The following is a 17,367-nucleotide window of genomic DNA, read 5'->3' on the forward strand; positions in this document are numbered from 1 at the left end:
CAGACGGGAGCCGGCAGCCCGCGGGCGCATAGCGTTTATTGGGAGGAAACGCGAGCAGCAGCAGGCAAGGGGCGGACAGGGGGTGTTGAGTGGGGCCCGGGGAGCCTCCTCCCTGCTCAGTTCTTCTGCTCGCCCAGCCGAAGCCTGGCAAAGTCCGTGGCGAGCTGCAAGGCCTCCCGCAGGCACCCCACATTCTTGCCCGTGGCCTGTGCAGAGACGTCCTTTCCCCCACCTTTGCCGTCCATCAGGCCCGACACCTCCTGCACCCACTGGCTGGCCTTCAGGCCTTTATTTGCAGTCTCCTGTTCAGGAAAAGAGAAAGAAAACGGAAGGGAGTTAAGCCTTAACCCTGCCAGCAGTGAGGGAAGGGCATCCGTGAGCATGATGTAATAGGGCAAGGCTGTTCCAGCTCCACAGCCCCCAAAAGCTTTGCCATGCCCACAACCACATTAGGCCTGGCTCTTCCCCTTCCCAGATTGCACCTCCACGTCTTCTGCAGCCTAGTAACAAACCCAAAGCACAAGGGCTGCAGCTTTTGCCAAACCCAAAAGAGTTTTTGGCTGTGTACCATTAGACAGTGACAGCTTGGATGCTGTGAATCCTCCACTGAGTAACAGGGAAGGCAGACGCAGCGTCTTGGAGTTACCTGGGGCACTTGACAGAGGCAGGTGATTCTGCCAGCTTCATTATCTACAGTGAAGAGCATGGTGGCAGTCTGGGGGGAGTAAGTCTTGAAGAGCTTCAGAGATTCATTCAGGGCCTGCAGGACAGAATCACAAAATCCCAGCACTGTTTGTGTTGAAGATACCTCAAAGCTCATCCAGTTCCAACCCCCTGCCATGCATAGGGACATCTTCCACTAGACCAGGTTGCTCCAAGCACCGTCCAAGCTGGCCTTGAACACTTCCAGGGATGGGGCAGCCACAGCTTCTCTGGGCAACCTGTGTCAGGGCCTCAGCACCCTCACAGGGAAGAACTTGTGCCTAAGAGCTCATCTCAATCTCCCCTCTGTCAGGTTAAAGCCATTCCCCCTTGTCCTGTCCCTACAGGCCCTTGTCCAAAGCCCCTCTCCAGGCTTCTTGCAGCCCCTTTAGGCACTGGAGCTGCTCTAAGGTCTCCCCTTAAGGAGCCTTCTCTTCTCCGGACTGAACCAGCCCAGCTCTCTCAGCCTGGCTTTACAGCAGAGCTCCTTCAGCCTTTGCAGCATCTCCATGGCCTCTGACTCACAATCCCTGCAGTGCTCCTAACCTGGCTCCAGCCTCTGTGGAGACCTCAGGGCTCTGCACTTGTATTTATCCAGCCAGCAGTATCCTGCAGCATTCCTTTTCTCCAACACAAGAGACCCTCACATCCCTGCTGGGCAGAAGCTGGGGCAAGCTGTCCCTCACTACAGCGAGGAACTGTTTTTATTTTCTCAGCTTCAGTTATCTGGGAGCTGGCAGAACTAGTGCCAAGGCTGGAGGGAATAACACTGTGCCCTGGAAAGAGACTCCCAGAGGAGGGAGTAGTTGCTCTGCAGCGGGTCTGGAGGACTCAGATGCAGTGTGAAGAAGCTGCAAGGGTTTTTCAGCACAGCAGGCACACTGCAGAGCCCAGGGGGGCCCATGCATCCCACTATCCATCCCAGGGAGAGAGAGCACAGATAGGAAGCTGCACCAAGCTTCAGGGGCGGGCCACCAGAGGCAAAGCAGTGCTGCTGTAGCAGTACCATCAATGGGATACACCCTTCTGCTAGGGAGAATGATGCACTGGCACCATGGAGATGGGAATGGCTACAGCAAGCAAGCAGGCTTCTCAAAGCAGGATCAGCTCCAAGAGTCCTGGAGTGGAAGTTTAAATACGGTATGAAAACCAGCAGTCCACCCTCAGGGCACCATCAGCCCATTCATCACAGAGGACAGAAGGAGCAATTTCAGCCCTGGCTGGAAAGATCTGGAGCTCTGCTGCAGCAGGCAATGCCCAGGAGGTGGGAGCACATGTTCAACCTAGGACACCACTCCCACAGCTGATGTCCAACAGCCACATCCAGCAGGACATCTGTGGCTTGGCAGAGCTTCTGCTCAGAGTTCCTCAAGCCCTCCTGTTAGTGTTGTAAGGGCTGATGGATGAACCAAGGCACAGTGCCGTTTCTATTGGGTTCCCTGCCCACTATCAGGTATGGAAGCTCAGGCAGTGGCCAAGAGTCCCCCATGTCCCATCCTCTGTGTAACTTCCCTCTGGTCACTGCTCAGGGCTGGCAGACAGGAAGAGCACCAGCTCTGTAACACAGCACCAACCCCCCACTCCAGGGAGCAGAGACCACCCAACTGCTCCCCAGGCACCAGGAAGGTCATTGAGGAGTGATCAGACCCTCCCCTACCTTTGCTGAGGCTCCATTTTCCATTTCCATGATGACCAATGGTTGGTTAGGGTGACTCTCAATGACTTGCTTGGTCTTCTCCAGCACCTGAGGACAACATTGGTCAGATGCTGGAGCACACACATGGTGTATGCACACAAGAACCACCCAGGTGAAGGTGTAACTTCCCTGAGAGTACAGCAGCTCTCACGGTGCCCAAACACACTACAGCCCAGCCTGGAGCAGCTTCATGCTAGGAGGCAGGGTGTGTGGCCTGCAAGGCAGCAGCAGTGCTGTGTTTGAGCCCTCCTCCAGGAAAATCTGATGGGATCCAGGAGAAAGCCTACCCCCAAGGGCACTGCTAGGGCGAAAATACCCCAGATAACAAGGCTAGCATTGCATTTCAACCCAGGAAACAGGCATGGAGGCAGCCATGCTCTGGGATAAGCTGGAAGGCTGAAATGTGTGAGGAACTTTCCCCCAGCTTGGTTCCCTTCCACACTGGACACAAGTGGAGCTCCTGAAGGAGCCCTCTGCAGCCCTCCTGCACTGTCCTTTATTCCCATCAGGGCTCACTCGTTTCTGGATGTCAGCTTTGCTTGCTCGGTCCAGGTCATCCATAACTTTCTTCAGTGCTTTAACAGCCTCCCTCAGTTCATCTTTCTGCCACTGTGGGATGACAGCAGTGGCCAATGTCTGCAAAACAGGATTCATGGAAAGAGTTAAAGGTATCAGTGACCATGACAGGAGATGCTGCACCACACTCATGAACCTCAAGTGCCTCAAGTGGAAGAGTCCACTGAGTTCCCCTCCTTTCCCAGCCTCAGGCATGAGGTGCTGGCTGCAGCACCTGCAGGACACAGGATGGTGTGGACAGGAGCAGGAAGCTGAACTTGGGAATCACTATTACCACCCAGTGCTGATCATCAAGGTGCCATTCACTCTGGGGAGGCAGACCACAGATACCATCCTCACCTCACTGAGATCCACGATCTCCTTCTGCACATCCTTGCTGGGAGCTGTCTGGACCTTCACCTTGGCCTCCAGGGCTGACAGCAGCTTCCTGAGGCTGTCAACTTTCCTGAGGGCCTAGCAGAAGAGAATCACAGTTAAAGTCAAGCAGGGAAAGGTACCAGGCTGGGCTTTCGCCAACCTCATGAGAAGGGTCAAGGAATGATGCAGCCCTCAGGTGGAGGTCAGTAACTCTTCAGGAAGCAGCAGAGCCAAAGCAGGCAGCTTGTGACCAGAACCAGGGTGTAATGCTGGCAAACAGGGCCCAGGATTCTTCTTTCCCAGAAGGAATGATAAGTTCCTCCATAAAGAGAAAGCCATCTCCCCTATAAACCCTTGCAATGAGTATCCCACCAGGATATTGCACAAATTTGAACAAAAGGAACCTTGGCATATGGTTAATATGTGGGATTTTCCAGAGGATCTCTCCTGCCTCCTCTCACCTTCCGAGCTTCGCCCCCAGTGACTGCAACTATCCTCCGGATGCCTTTAGCAATTGCTTCTTCTGAAACAATCACAAAAGGGCCAGCGTGGCTGGAGTTCTGCAAGTGCCTTTGGAAAGAACCCAGAAAGACTCACAGTAAGAGAGAGTTAGAAGTCTACCTCTCACCTCAGCAGCAATTGGCATCTAAGCAGGAAAACCACTGTGTCAGGAACAGGAAGAAAGCATGGGGACAGGCAGAAACCCCAACCAAGCTGCTAAAAGCAAGTAAGCAAGGCAAAGGTAGCAAAGGCTTTGTTTCTGCACTGTCAAGAGACTGTGCATGTAGGCAGCGACAGCACACAAGCAAAGATTTTTTGTGCCTGCAAAGACTGACTTTAAACATGGAATTCAGAGGCACATCATGATCACCACCACCTCCAGCCCTGCCCTGGGTGTGACCAGCAGACACTCACAGCAGAGCTTGGGCTCCACAGGGATGCCTTTCCAGCCACCCTGCCACCTCCCCTGCCCTCTCCAGATACTCACGTGCCCCCGCAGAACTCTACTGACGTGATGGAGCCTGCAGGGCCAGAGGGGTCGGCCAGCAGCTCCTCCACAGGGATGCCAATTGAGACCACACGGACAGGGTCAGGGTAGGTCTCATCAAAAACTGCCCGCAGTCCTTGGATAGCTTTGGCTGCTGCAAGAGGGCAGTCCTGGGCGTACACTGTCTGCAGAGGACAGGAAAAGGGTGTAGGTAAGAGCCAGTCTTGTCAGTTGTGACTGAGGGCCCAGGAAATCCTGACTTCCTCCAGAAGAGCTTAAAAGGCACCTTCTGTGCCTTACCTGAACTGTTGTTTGTTGAGCTGCAGGGATCCCAAAGTCATTGGAGAGATGCCTCGTTTCCAAAATTCCTGATAGCACTGCCTGCTCAGACTCCCCATGTACATTCGAATGCTTTCTAAGCACAGACTCCTTAGTGGAGCACAGGGTCCTCCAGCATCTGCTCTGGCGCCACACAAAGGAACACTCTCGCCATTGAGGACACATCATGGGGTGGCTGCGTGTACACTAAATGAAGCCACCCCCGCAAAACTACTCCACCAAATTTCCTGTAGCTAAATGCAACACTAGCACAGGCATGGAAATACTCTGACCCTACAGAGGGCTTGCTACCGATTCACATGAAGTTTTCCCACTCAAGATCCTCTGAGGTGATGCCAATCTGTGCACAGTAATGCACTGGCAGCTCAGAAGACTCCTGCTGGGCTGACCTCCCAGTATCCCAGATCACCCAAAAGGTGGACTTTTCCTGAGCATATCCAACCTGGCAGCTGTACCCACCTTTGCCTCCTCAATCATCTGGTTGGCGATCTCTTCAACTTTCTTGATCTCCTGGGTGGACAAGGCTCCCTTGGCTGTGAAGTCAAACCGCAGCCTGTCTGGTGCAACCAGCGACCCTCTCTGGTCAGCCTCCCCCAGCACGGAGCGCAGGGCAAAGTTGAGGATGTGGGTGGCCGTGTGGTTGCTCATTACTGGCCTCCGCCTCGTCTGATGGAGGAAGCCACTGTTAGATGGGATCCTGCACTGTGGAGCCAACATCACCTCTAGCAGCAGAAGTGGAGGTCAATGTCCTGCTCCAAGAGAAACCTAAACTGGCTTGAGACCAGAGGAACTTATCACACTTGCTGCCTTATAGCCTCAGCTAAGGGAGCAGGATGTTCCTCACCAAATTTGTGCGACTCTTCCTTAGCAGCCCCCTTGTTGGGCCTGTCTGGAGACAGGCCAAGGACAGACCAGGTCACAGACACTGATCTCTGCTCCTCTGCAGGGAGAAGCACTGCAAGATGGAAGCCTTCCCTCTTGCTCCAAAGATGCTGCCTCTAGAGGGAAGGGAAATGCATTCTGCAGACTAGGCTCAACCCAGCATGCACCCAGCAGGCTGAGACCATAGCAGCAGTGTCTGGAGTTGGGCAGGCAGTCCAGGCTCTCCACTGTCATCCAAAACACACTGGGGACCATACACATTCTACATCCCAGTCCTTATCCAAAATGTGTTTCTGCTGCTTCTCAGCAAAACCCAGCGGGTGTGGCTCTAAGCCATTTGGGTACAAGGCATTATTTGCCTTGTGGTAGGAGAAAGCCAAGCAGGAGAGGTCTTGAGACAGCCAGACTGAGAGGCCACACTGCTTGCCTGCACCTTGTGCTGCAGGGAGAGCAGGCTGAAACATCAGGCCCCCAGAGCACCACCAGTGAAAAGAAAAGGGACAAAATCCAGGGAAAAAAGAGATGAGCCCATGTGTCACACCATTTCTTAACTCACCTCATCAATAGACAGGTGGACCTGATCTCCTACTTTCAAGTTTCCATATAGAGTTCCTATGTGAAGCACATAACCTCCTCGGACCTGCACGTTCTTTACCGTGAATTCCGTTCTCTGTACAGAGAGAAAGGCACCTTGTAAGCAGAGAGGGAGACCAAAGAGGGATGCACAGTGCAGCCAGAGGTCCAAGCTACAACTGACCAGGTCTCAACTGAGACAAGACTGCTGTGTCCAATAAGAAAAAGCTGAGTTCCCCCCAGTCACAGCACACAGGGCCACAAAGCAGAGAAGTGAATGAAAATAGGGCATGGTTATGGGGCACAGTTATGGGGCACAGTAGAGCTGAAAGAGCTCCCAACCTCAGCTCCCCATCACAGCTGGAAAGCACTGTCCTGCACAGCAGTCCCAGTACCACCACCACAGGCCAGGTTCTGGGAACAGCCTGATGCTGCAGCAGAGAGTGCAGCTCCCCAAGAAGCCAGGGGAACAAATTCCAGCACATCTGTGGCATGCTGGACCCCTGGAAACCTATGCAATGCCTGAGACCTGCCATGGACAGGGCATTGCTGGAGCTTGCCTTGCCCGTTCTCCCCCTGTGCCCAGGCCCCAGGTCAGACCAAGTCTACTGAAGGCTCTCAGGCCCACTCACATCCTCCCTGCTGTTGTCATCCTTGACCATGTAGCCCTCGTCATAGATCTGCCCGCCTTGCTCAGCGTAGAAGCAGGTCTTGTCCAGCACTATCCCACATTCCTGGCCAGTGGATACCTCCTCCACAAACATCTTCTCCCTGCGGATGGCTTTCACTGTGGCCAAAAGGCTCCCGAAATCTGTCACCAGGACAAAAGGCAGCATAAGTAAAGTAGGAAAACCTTGCAGACACTACACAGAAGCAGAATTTCACAGCAGCACCTCCCAGCTATTGCAGGAGCTCATGGCAGCTACCACATTTGCAGGAGAAAGAAATAGGGCAACGGTTAGCTGGATAAGAGGGAATTTCATTCAGTGCTCTCCAAGGCAGGGACTGTCACCTCCTTCCACACTAATGCAGTAAAAGTCAGCAGCACATAACAGACGGGTCTCCTGAATTTTCCACTCAATGGAAGATTTAGCAGGAAAAGTCAGAGCAAGTGACCCTCTAGCGGACCCAGGAGAAACTGCAGTCTCCTGAACACTGGCAAACGAGCAGCTGAGAAACACAAACATCAGGGTGTGAAGACACAAAGCTGCAGGGAACAGGAATCACCTCAAACTGGCAACAACAGATCTGAACAGTACAGCAGCCCTTGAACAGCCTGTCCTCCTTCCCTGCTCGACTAGTAACAAGCAGGCTATTCATCTGCACATGCTTCCACTCCCACCTCCATATCCTGGGAAAAGTGAGCCCAGAGGGGGATCTTGTTGAGGTACATGTCCGGAAAGGTTTGGCAGGAGAGGATGATTCTGGGAAGGGTTTTTTCATACCGTAGGTACCACTGGGATCTGAAGCATAGCTGTATTTTGGCGAGTCGTCAGTCACCTCGAGTCCTCGGGCCCTTAGCTCCTCGATGGCATAGATGTCCAGCATGAGGAGGTCCTCTCCTCCAGCACCCTTGCCCTGCGATTTGAGCTGCAAATGACAAGCATCAAAGTGAGAAAAAATACCTCAGCACTGGCCCATGCACACCACATCTCACTTGTATTTCTGACAGCTCCTTGGTTTAGCACTTTGTAGAATCACAGACTGGTTTGGGTTGGAAGGAAGCTTAAAGCTCATCCAGTACTAATCCTTTGTCGTCGGCAGGGACAACTTCCACCAGACTGGGTTGCTCCAAGCCCCATCCAACCTGGCATTGAGCACTGCCAGGGATGGGGCATCACTTTGCCTTGTGTGCCAGCAGTCGGAGTGTTGCTGTCTTCTGGCTTCACAGCAGGCTATTCTAGTGCTATCAGCATGTAGACAGCCCGAGCTCCACAAGGGCAACGCAAGTACCCAACCAGCTGGCCAATGCCACTCCCTCCTGCTGCAGAAAACATATTAGGAGAGGCACCCAAGCTACAGACCTGCCTAGACACATCTCCTCAGACAGGGAAGTCCCAAAATTACCAGTCCAGAACAGACAGTGGGGAGGTGCTCTGAGCACTTTTGCTGTCTCTGTCTGAATGCTGAGCTTGAGGCCCTGGGCCTCACAGTGAGTAAAATCTGGCCTCAGCCACACAGAAAAGACATGTCCCACAACAATTATGGTGCTGTGCCCTGCTCTTTCCTCCAGGGCACTGGGACAGACAAGGTATGAGCAGAGCTGGTAAGAAAGGAGCAGACTCATTATTTCAGACTATAAAGAAGAATATCCTCCCTGCTCACCCAGAGACCACTTCCCCCTGGAGTTGCCATCTACCTGTGCATTTTTCCGCTCTTCTTCAAAGCCCTCCATGTCCACAACAAGGCCCTTCTCCTCTGCAATTAACCCAGTGAGATCCGCGGGAAAGCCGTAGGTGTCATACAGCAGCCAGGCAGTATCACCTTCAGAGAAAAAGCAGAGCGGTCAGCACTTCTGTTCCACAAGACACTGCTCCTTTCCCTGGTTATGCACCATGGTAGGACAGCAGAAACCTCTGGTGAACATCTAAAAGGCTCTTCTCTGACAGCACAGAGACCACACTATCATGTTGTGTGTCTGGGAAGCTGAGAAACCTGAGCAAGTGAACACAGGCCAGAAGAGAGATGGGGGGCCCAGCTCTGAGAGAATGGTCTTTTGACTCCAACTATGCTCCCCTACACCTTCCACCATCTCTCAGTTCCCAACCAAACTGAGCCTGAACTTTGTCACACATAATAAATGCTTTTTGGTGCATCCAGACATAAGCCACAGCCTTACCAGGGATGATTTTACTGTCTCCCAGGCTCTGGATCTTCCTGTCCAGGATACGACGCCCTCTGCTGAGTGTTTTCAGGAACTGATCCTCTTCTTCATTGATAATATCCTTCACCATATCCGGGTCTTTCTTCAGCTCAGGAAAGGCATCTCCCTGCAGACACAAGAGCATTAATCCTTCAGCATGGAGATCTGCATGTCTCAGCAAAGGAAGTCTTCAGGACAAACAGTGGAGTGGGGGAAGGGCTTACCAGTGACTGCACCACCACATCAACCAGAGTAGCAAAGAAACCCTTGGGGGCATTGAGCTTCTCATGGGAGTAGCGCACAGCCCGTCGGAGAATCCGCCTCAGCACGTACCTAGGAGACAGCAGAGTCCCTCATGCGCATGTTACACCTCTGAGTTGCTCTAGAAGATCCACCAGCATCCACTTATCAGCACCCCTTCCCAGGACAAAAAGCACAGGATTCCCTTACCACATTTTCTCTCAAGCAGCTGCTCACAGCAGCAGCAAGCCAGAGGTGAGGTGCCAGGTTCCAGCTCCATCACCCAAACTGTGTGCTTAAGAGTCAGTTCTGTGAGTTCAGCAGCAACACAGCACAGCCCCCTGGCCCAAATTTGATTGGTTTTTTTTTGGCAGCAGCACTGCACCAAACAGGGTTTTGTGCCTGTCTGTGGAGTGATTCTGGGTCTGACACAGCAGGACTGGGACACATGAGAACCCTCAGACCAGTGTGTCTTGCCCTTTTGAGCAGACCTTACTACAGGGACTGAAGCATCAGATATACTGAGCACACACTCTGCCATCCACTGCTTCAGTGATGAATTCAAAGACACCCCAGAGATCCCAGTGTCCTTGGGGAAGCCATGCTGAACAGAATGGGAGTGGTAGTATTGCAGCAGCTCCTTTCTTACCCTCTGCCAGTGTTGTCAGGTCTGCCCCCATCAGAAAGGGCTAGCGTGACGGTCCGTGCATGGTCAGCCAGCACACGGTAGGCCATGTCTATTCCGTCAGCATCTTCAGCACCAACTTGCCCCATGTAGGGCCTGGCACCTGTGCCCTGTGCAGAGAAGAGAAGGTGGTGGGCAAAGGGCACATTTCAGGATGGTGGAGACCAGCAACATGGCCGAGCAGAGAAGTGCCTCACGAGCCACCCACCATTCCACTGCCTGGGGCCTCACAGGAGGCATGCTCCCCTTGGAAAGTGAAGTGAGAGCTGTGAGACTCTGCATGGTGTCACAGCCTGCACTTCCAGGGTCTGCAACATCAGAGGGAATCAAAGCCAATTTATCTCAACATAAGAGTCCAGAACACAAGAGAGAGGGAGAGGAACAGAGTGCAGGGAAATCATCTGTTGTGCACACTGGCTTGAAGATCAGAGTCCTGGCATAACCTGCCTAGCCAAGGAACTTGGCCCTGCAAGTTGTGTTTTAAGGCAAACTATCATGGTTTATGGGAGAAACCTTTCTAGAGGGATTTATTATAGATCAACATGTTCCAGGTAGGTAACGGAAGGACAAACTCTGATTCTGGGTTAGCAGCATCACATGCTCTTCCACACGGCACAAAGATGGCACTTGGCCATACGGGACTGCAGAGCATCTCCTTGGGAGAGGACCTGCACACCAGAACAGTTCACAGAAACACTTGGGCAAGCTGCATTGCCCATTGTCCTGTATTTTCCCCAGCAAATATGTCCCAAGGCAACAATTACTGTGCCAGCCTGCATTCCTATCCTTAGGAAAGTACAAGCCCCTGGGGCTCCCAGCAGCCAGCGAAGCAGAGACGTGCAGACGTAATCGCTCTGCCCAACCACCCCACACATTTTCCCAGTGATTGAGGGAATGGAGGCAGCTGTGTCAGGCCCAGACCAAAACCCCTCCAGTTCATACCTTTTGGATGGCTTCAAAGTAAGGAAGGAAAAGGTCAGTGTCATAGTTGGACATCTTGTTTTGCAGCACAGAGACCAGCCTCTCCAGGCCCATCCCAGTATCAATACTCTTCTTAGGAAGAGGTTTCAGTGCCCCATCAGTTTCCCTGCCCAGCCACAGAAAGAAAGATGAGCTGTGATGGATGGAGGCTCTGCAGAGGAAACTCCATCTCCATGGATTCCCAGGAGGCAATCCTCACCTCCATGAGATTTTGTGCCATCAAGTTTATGATGTGAGCCCATGCACAAGCCACAAGAAGGACAACTTCGATAAAATACAGTTAACAAAAGACCCTCAGTGACAATCTAGACCCTGAGTGGGATGGCACTTATCCCCTACTGAACTCTTGGCAGTTAAGAAAGAAAATATTTCCAGTCTGTTCCCAAAGCCAGTGTGACCAGCCTCTTTTATACAGGATAGTCAGGGCACAGAGCATCACAAAGTGCACAGGTCCTGGACAAAAGGGAATGGCAAGCAAGCCAGGGGAAGGTAAAAGAATACAGAATCTGAGCTGGAGCAGCCTGGGGAGGGAAGCAGGTTTGGCTCACCTATTGAACTGTATGAACACCAGGTTCCAGATCTCCAGGACATTGGGATCATCCTGATTGACCAGGTGTGAAGCGTCTCTATCCCCAATCCGGTCATAGTGGATCTCACTGCAAGGGCCACAGGGCCCAGTGTCTCCCATTTCCCAAAAGTTATCCTTCATATTCCCAGGCAGAATCCTGCCCTCAGCCAGCCTGTAGCAAGAAACTCCTATTGAAAAGCAGATACTAACAGCAAGAAACTCCTATTGAAAAGCAGATACTAACAGCAAGACAAGGATTTCCCAAACTAAGAGCTATACGAGAGAAACCTCAGCTCACTAACTCCCTGGATGAGCAGATGAACTGTCAGGAGTCTTGAGAGAGGCTAGTCTAAGAGGACTAATTTCTCACGACTCCTGCTGAGGAGGATCAAGTCAGTATTGGCATCTGACACTTGTCCCAGCTGTAGGGAGAGCTCCTGGGTTGTCAGGATGGAACAGCTGCCTTAGGAAGAGAGTAAAGAAAGGGGTCAGACTCTTCAATTTTGAGTGTACAAGGCTGGGTAGGAGACTATGACTCAGATTCAGAAAAACAGGATCAGACATACTCTGAAGGAGCAGGGCCCCAGACAGAAACTAAGGGGAATAGATGGCTAGCCTTCCAACATAGTTAATCCAATGACTGGATGCTGGTAGGGGAGGAGGTGAATGGACTGCACAGCGGTCAGGCATGCCTGCTCTTGTAAAAACAGCATCTTCTCAAGTGTCAGAGGCAGCACAGTGTGCTGTGATCTGACCCAGTGGTCACTTCTTATGCTCTTAAGCTTACAGAAGAGATTTTGAAATAAAAGCTCTTGGTATCTTCTAGCTAATATCAGTACTTCCCTTTTGTTTTGCAGCACCACCACTCTGCAAACATTTTCGATGCTTTGATTTTGTTAGAACTTCCTGTTACATGTGCTCTGCTACAGAATACATACTATCTTTCTTTGAATGGCATTGCTTATCAAGGCACACACCTTCCTCAGGCCTTACCCCAAATCCAACCAGATCTGTTTGCACTCCAGGTCTGGCTGCAGTCCTGCAGCCTCATTTCCACCAAAGTAAGTAACATAGAGTCTTTCAACAGGGATGCCAAACTCCTTCGTGAGAAGGTCCAGTGCCAGTTTACAAGCAAGTTCCTGCAGAAGGAAAGATGAGGTCAGCAAGTGAATGCAAGAAGAGTTTCTCTTCAGCATGAAGAGTTTCTCTTCGGCATGAAGAGTACTGGCTACTGTAGGTATCAGCAGCTGAACAGCCAGAAACTTTCAGACTTCTGATGTAAGAAGGAAGCAAATTAGTACATGGAGTGAAGAGGTCATGAGAAACATCTCATGTGGTTTTCTAGATGCAGACAAGTTAACTCTCAGCACGTTCACTGCCCCCTCAAAAAGCCTTTTAATTCTGCTCTTATTCTGTATTCTCAACACTGTCTTTCTGAATTTGAACACTGTATTATCAAGGTCCTTGGGAAAGGACACCATTATTTTATGATCATTTCTGTGTGACGGTCCATCATTGTCACTCAGCACGTGTAAGTCCCCACAACTCCAGGACAGCCACTAAAAACTCTGCCTGAAGACTCCAAACCAGCAGAGTTAATTGTCCTGCGTTCAGCAGTAACAGGTATGTTTCTCCTTCCCAGTAGCTGGTGCAGTGCTGTGTCTGGGCTTTAGTCTGAGAGCAATACTGGTAACACACCCATGTTTTAGTTGTTGCTCAGTAGCACTTACCCTGATCAAGAACTTTCTAGTCTCATGCCCTGCCAGTGAGGAGGGGCACGGGAAGCCAGGAGGAAGCAGAGAGGACACCTAGCCCAGACTAGCCAAAGGGGCTAGCACATCCATACCACAGCACGTCATGCCCAGTATATAAACTGCAGGGAGCCACCCAGAAGGCCAGATCGTTGCTCAGGTTGGGCTGGGTATTGGTCGGTGGGTGGTGAGCAATTGCATTGTGTGTCACTTAGGTTTCTTGGGATTCTCCCTTTCCCTTTAAGTCTTATATTCTCTCCCCTTGTAATTTCCCTTATCATTAGTAGTATTATATTATACTTTAGTTATTAAACTGATGTTATCTAAACCAGTGGGGTTTAAATTCTTTGTATCCTGAAGGGGGTCTACAGGGATGCTGGTGAGGGACTCTTCATTAGGGACTGCAGTGATAGGACAAGGGGTAACGGGTTGAAACTTAAACAGCAGAGGTTTAGATTGGATATAAGGAAGAAATTCTTTACTGTTAGAGTGGTGAGGTACTGGAATGGGTTGCCCAGGGAGGTTGTGCATGCTCCATCCCTGGCAGTGTTCAAGGCCAGGCTGGATGAAGCCTTGCATGATATGGTTTAGTGTGAGGTGTCCCTGCCTATGGCAGGGGGTTGGAACTAGACGATCTTAAGGTCCTTTCCAACCCTAACTATGATTCTGTTCTCCTCCCCATCCCAACCAGGGGGTGAGCGAGCAGCTGCTGATGCTGAAAATCATCAGCTGGGTCTAAGCCACAATATTAATATAATCAGCTTTGTAAGACCAAAGTAATAAACCTCAAAACATTCTGCAGGTTCAGGAGAACTTCCAAGTTCATTAATTCCAAAGGAGCCACATGCACCTTAGGAACTACTCTGTGCCAAGATATTCTCTTTCTTCTTGGCAACTGCTGAGTTCAGAGATGGGTAACTTCATTAAAGAGATTCAGAGTTGCACCTAGCCTGTTTTACCTTGAAATAATCCCCAAAGGACCAGGACCCCAGCATCTCAAAGAAGGTGTGGTGGTAGACATCTTTCCCAACGTCATCCAGGTCATTGTGCTTGCCCCCTGCTCGGATGCACTTCTGAGTGTTAGTGGCTCTTTTCAGTTTAGCAAGTGGGTGTGAGGGGTCAATAGTGTTGAGGAAAATGGGTTTGAACTGAAAGGAAAGAAAAAAGGGCAATCAAGAAAACCACCAAGAGCCTGTTTTCAAATGCTGCAAGCAACAGCAAGGCAGAAAGTGTTATCTATGTCATGTTACCACTAGCCTGGATACACCCAAGGCAGCTTTCAGAAACAAGCCTGCTGTCTCCTGCCTGTGAGGAGACTGCAGCACTGCCTAGAGCTTAGCATTCCTATATACACACATGTTCCTGGAGCCCACCAAACCCCAGGATCTCCAACAGGAATGAAAGTAGACAGATTCCCAATGACAAAGAGAAAAGAAAGTAATTTTTTTCAGCAGCCCAGCCTCAGCCACTCTTTAAAACTGCTGTCAGCCATTTGTGCCAGGACTAGCTATGGTACAAACGGTCAAATAAGGGAGACTGACAGTGCTCCCATTATTGCAAAGTCATCCCAGCAGACACAGGAACCTCTTCCAACACTCTTGCCAGTTTTACAAGAGCACAATGGGCTACATCAGACACACCAACCACCTCTGTGTGACCAGAAGGAAGACAGAGAAAACAATAGTCTCCCACATAAAACAGCTTCGTGGGTGTCAACTGATATAGGATGCGTCCATAAGGACCACAGTACCAGAGTGGAAATCCTACCTGGTTCATACCAGCATTGGCAAAAAGCAGTGTGGGGTCATCCAGGGGGATTGTAGAAGACGAGTGCACATAGACATGCTTATTTTCCTTGAAGAAGTCAAGAAACTGTTGCCGGATCTGGCTTGCTGTTAATGTAGTCTCCATACTGAAGCTGCAAGTTACAGGTGTCCAAAGCAAGCAGAAGGGAAAGTATCAAGGCCTTGGTGCAGTCTGAAGGAACAACAAATAAGGTTCTTACATGTTGTCAGCTCAAGAGGCAACATCAGGATCACTGCCTCCATCTCCTCAAAGGGTCTCTCCACACTGGTTAAGCACTGTCGCTGACTCCTCAGTTCAGCCATCAGCCTGCCCCAGATAGTGCTGCCCAATTGCAAACTTCCTCTCCCCCAACCTCCCTGATTTCTAGAGCTTTACATCAAGTTACTTGTTCTTTGAAAACATGTGGGTTAAAAATACCAGTTTCACCTGAATACTAAACTCAGAAAGAGGTTGTGTTTGCTCTGCTGAAGACATGGCAGGGGATTGCCAAGTCCTAAAACCATTCAAGGTGATTAAATCACAGGATTATGGAAGAGCTGAATTTGGAAATGATCACGTCATCCACCCCTCCTGCTCAAAGCAGAGGTGCCTGGGTGCTTTCCCAGAGAGGAACCACACTGCCGCACACACATCAGAGACAGGTGACACCTCCTGTACAGCCCAGAGTGTAAACGAAGCTGTACCCTGCCGATGGAGTGCAATGCGATCACCTGAAGGGCCAAACTCCCCCCACCCTGCTCTGGTGCAGGGACATCAATTCCTCATTGTACCAAGGCCAGCGAGGCGCTGCATGAAGTAAGGAAGGCAGGACTCGAGGAGCGAAGGAATGAATCGGCGCAGCAGGGCCTCAGAACAGACTCAGTGCCTCGAGAAGCAGCGCGGGCCCGGCAGCCCTGCGAGAAGCCAACCAGAGCCGGCAGGGGTGCATCCCCCGGCGGCCCCGGCTGAGGCGAAGAGACCTGGCACTGACAGCGGCGCCACACCCGTCCTCTCTCGCTGCCGCTGTCCGCCGCGGCCCCCCCACCGCCCGCCCTGCCTGCCTGCCTGCCTGCCTGCCTGCCTGCCTGCCTGCTTGCTTGCCTGCCTGCCCTCCTGCCCGGGGCTTCCGCTTCACGTCCCTCCGCCCTCGCCCCCCTCAGGCCGTACCTCCGCCGCTGCCGCAGCCCCCAGATCCGCACCTCCGCAGCGTCCGCTCCGCCCCGCCCCTTGAGCTCATCGCCGTGCGCCAGCTCCCAATTGGCTGAGCCTCCGTCGCTCCGGGTAAAGCCCCGCCCCCTCCCCTCTGCCGCGTGGGGATGGGCTTCCCGCTGGCTGATGCAATGGGGGCACGACGCAGCGGGCGCGTGACGCGGCGGGGGTGAAGCCGCGTTGGGAGTTTCCATGTTGGGGGTGCGAGCCCTGCTGCGGGCTGGGGGAGGGGCATGGAGGCATGGAGGCATGGAGGCATGGAGTCATGGAGGCATGGAGGCATGGAGGCATGGAGGCATGGAGTCATGGAGGCATGGAGGCATGGAGTCATGGAGGCATGGAGGCATGGAAGCTGGAAGAGACCTTCAGGAACAAATCCAACCATACCTCAGCACTGCCAAGGCCACTACTGAACCATGGCACTGAGGGCCTCATCTACACAGTCTGTGAACACTTCCAGGGATGGTGACTCCACCGCTGCCCTGGGCAGCCTGTTCCAATGCCTGAGCACCCTTTGGGGAAGAAATTGTCCCTAATCCTCAGTCTAAACTTTCCCTGGTGCAGCTTGAGGCTCTTTACTCTTGTCCTATGCCTTGTCCCTGTGGAGCAGAGACCAGCCACCTCCTGGCTCCATCCTCCTGCCAGGCAGTTGTAGAGAGGGATAAGGGCCACCCTGAGCCTTCTCCAGACTAACACACACACACACACACGCACACACACACACACTTCCCTCCCCCCCCGCACCCCAGTGCTATTCCCCATCACACTTGTGCTCCAGCTCCCTCACTTCTGGCATGGGGACAGCAGTGGGCTGCAAAAGCAGCTAAGGAGGGGATGTGGAGGGCAGGGAGCTGGCTGGGGGTGGTAGTCAAGGTCGCTGCTGCACTGGTGACCAGAGCCCTGTGGGCTTCCCTGCTGGGGGACGTAATGGCTACAAGGCCTCTGCATGGGTCTGAGAGGACAAGGTCTTGGCTAAGAGGTGCAGGGGGGTGGGTGTCACTCATTAGGAACATGCTCTAGTCATACATTTGGGGAGTTGATGGGGTAGGGACATGCAATCCAAGGGCTTGTAAACAGGGGAGGTGCCATGTTGACAATTCACTGTGTGGACTGAATCAAGCATTGAGAAGGATTCGGAGAAAACTCCAGGAACAAACTCACCAACAGAGTTT

The 17,367-nt window shown here is 52.1% G+C and overlaps 1 protein-coding gene across 1 annotated transcript; it reads right to left on the reverse strand.

The window, feature by feature from the left end:
• Positions 1-17: 17 nt before the first annotated feature.
• On the reverse strand, positions 18-16,216 carry AARS1 (alanyl-tRNA synthetase 1). Its single transcript, XM_005152286.2, has 21 exons — positions 16,154-16,216; positions 14,969-15,178; positions 14,161-14,349; positions 12,444-12,589; positions 11,431-11,622; positions 10,844-10,988; positions 9,866-10,011; positions 9,201-9,309; positions 8,953-9,103; positions 8,473-8,597; positions 7,559-7,703; positions 6,746-6,924; positions 6,097-6,210; positions 5,118-5,324; positions 4,320-4,504; positions 3,793-3,901; positions 3,314-3,427; positions 2,915-3,034; positions 2,360-2,446; positions 647-760; positions 18-302 (listed from the first exon to the last, which is right to left on the reverse strand). The coding sequence occupies exons 2-21, from the start codon at positions 15,110-15,112 to the stop codon at positions 117-119; spliced, it is 2,907 nt and encodes a 968-aa protein (XP_005152343.1). The 5' UTR covers positions 15,113-15,178; positions 16,154-16,216; the 3' UTR covers positions 18-116.
• Positions 16,217-17,367: the final 1,151 nt, after the last annotated feature.

Source organism: Melopsittacus undulatus, chromosome Z (assembly GCF_012275295.1).
Source record: "Melopsittacus undulatus isolate bMelUnd1 chromosome Z, bMelUnd1.mat.Z, whole genome shotgun sequence".
In the NCBI taxonomy this organism is placed as follows: domain Eukaryota; kingdom Metazoa; phylum Chordata; class Aves; order Psittaciformes; family Psittaculidae; genus Melopsittacus; species Melopsittacus undulatus.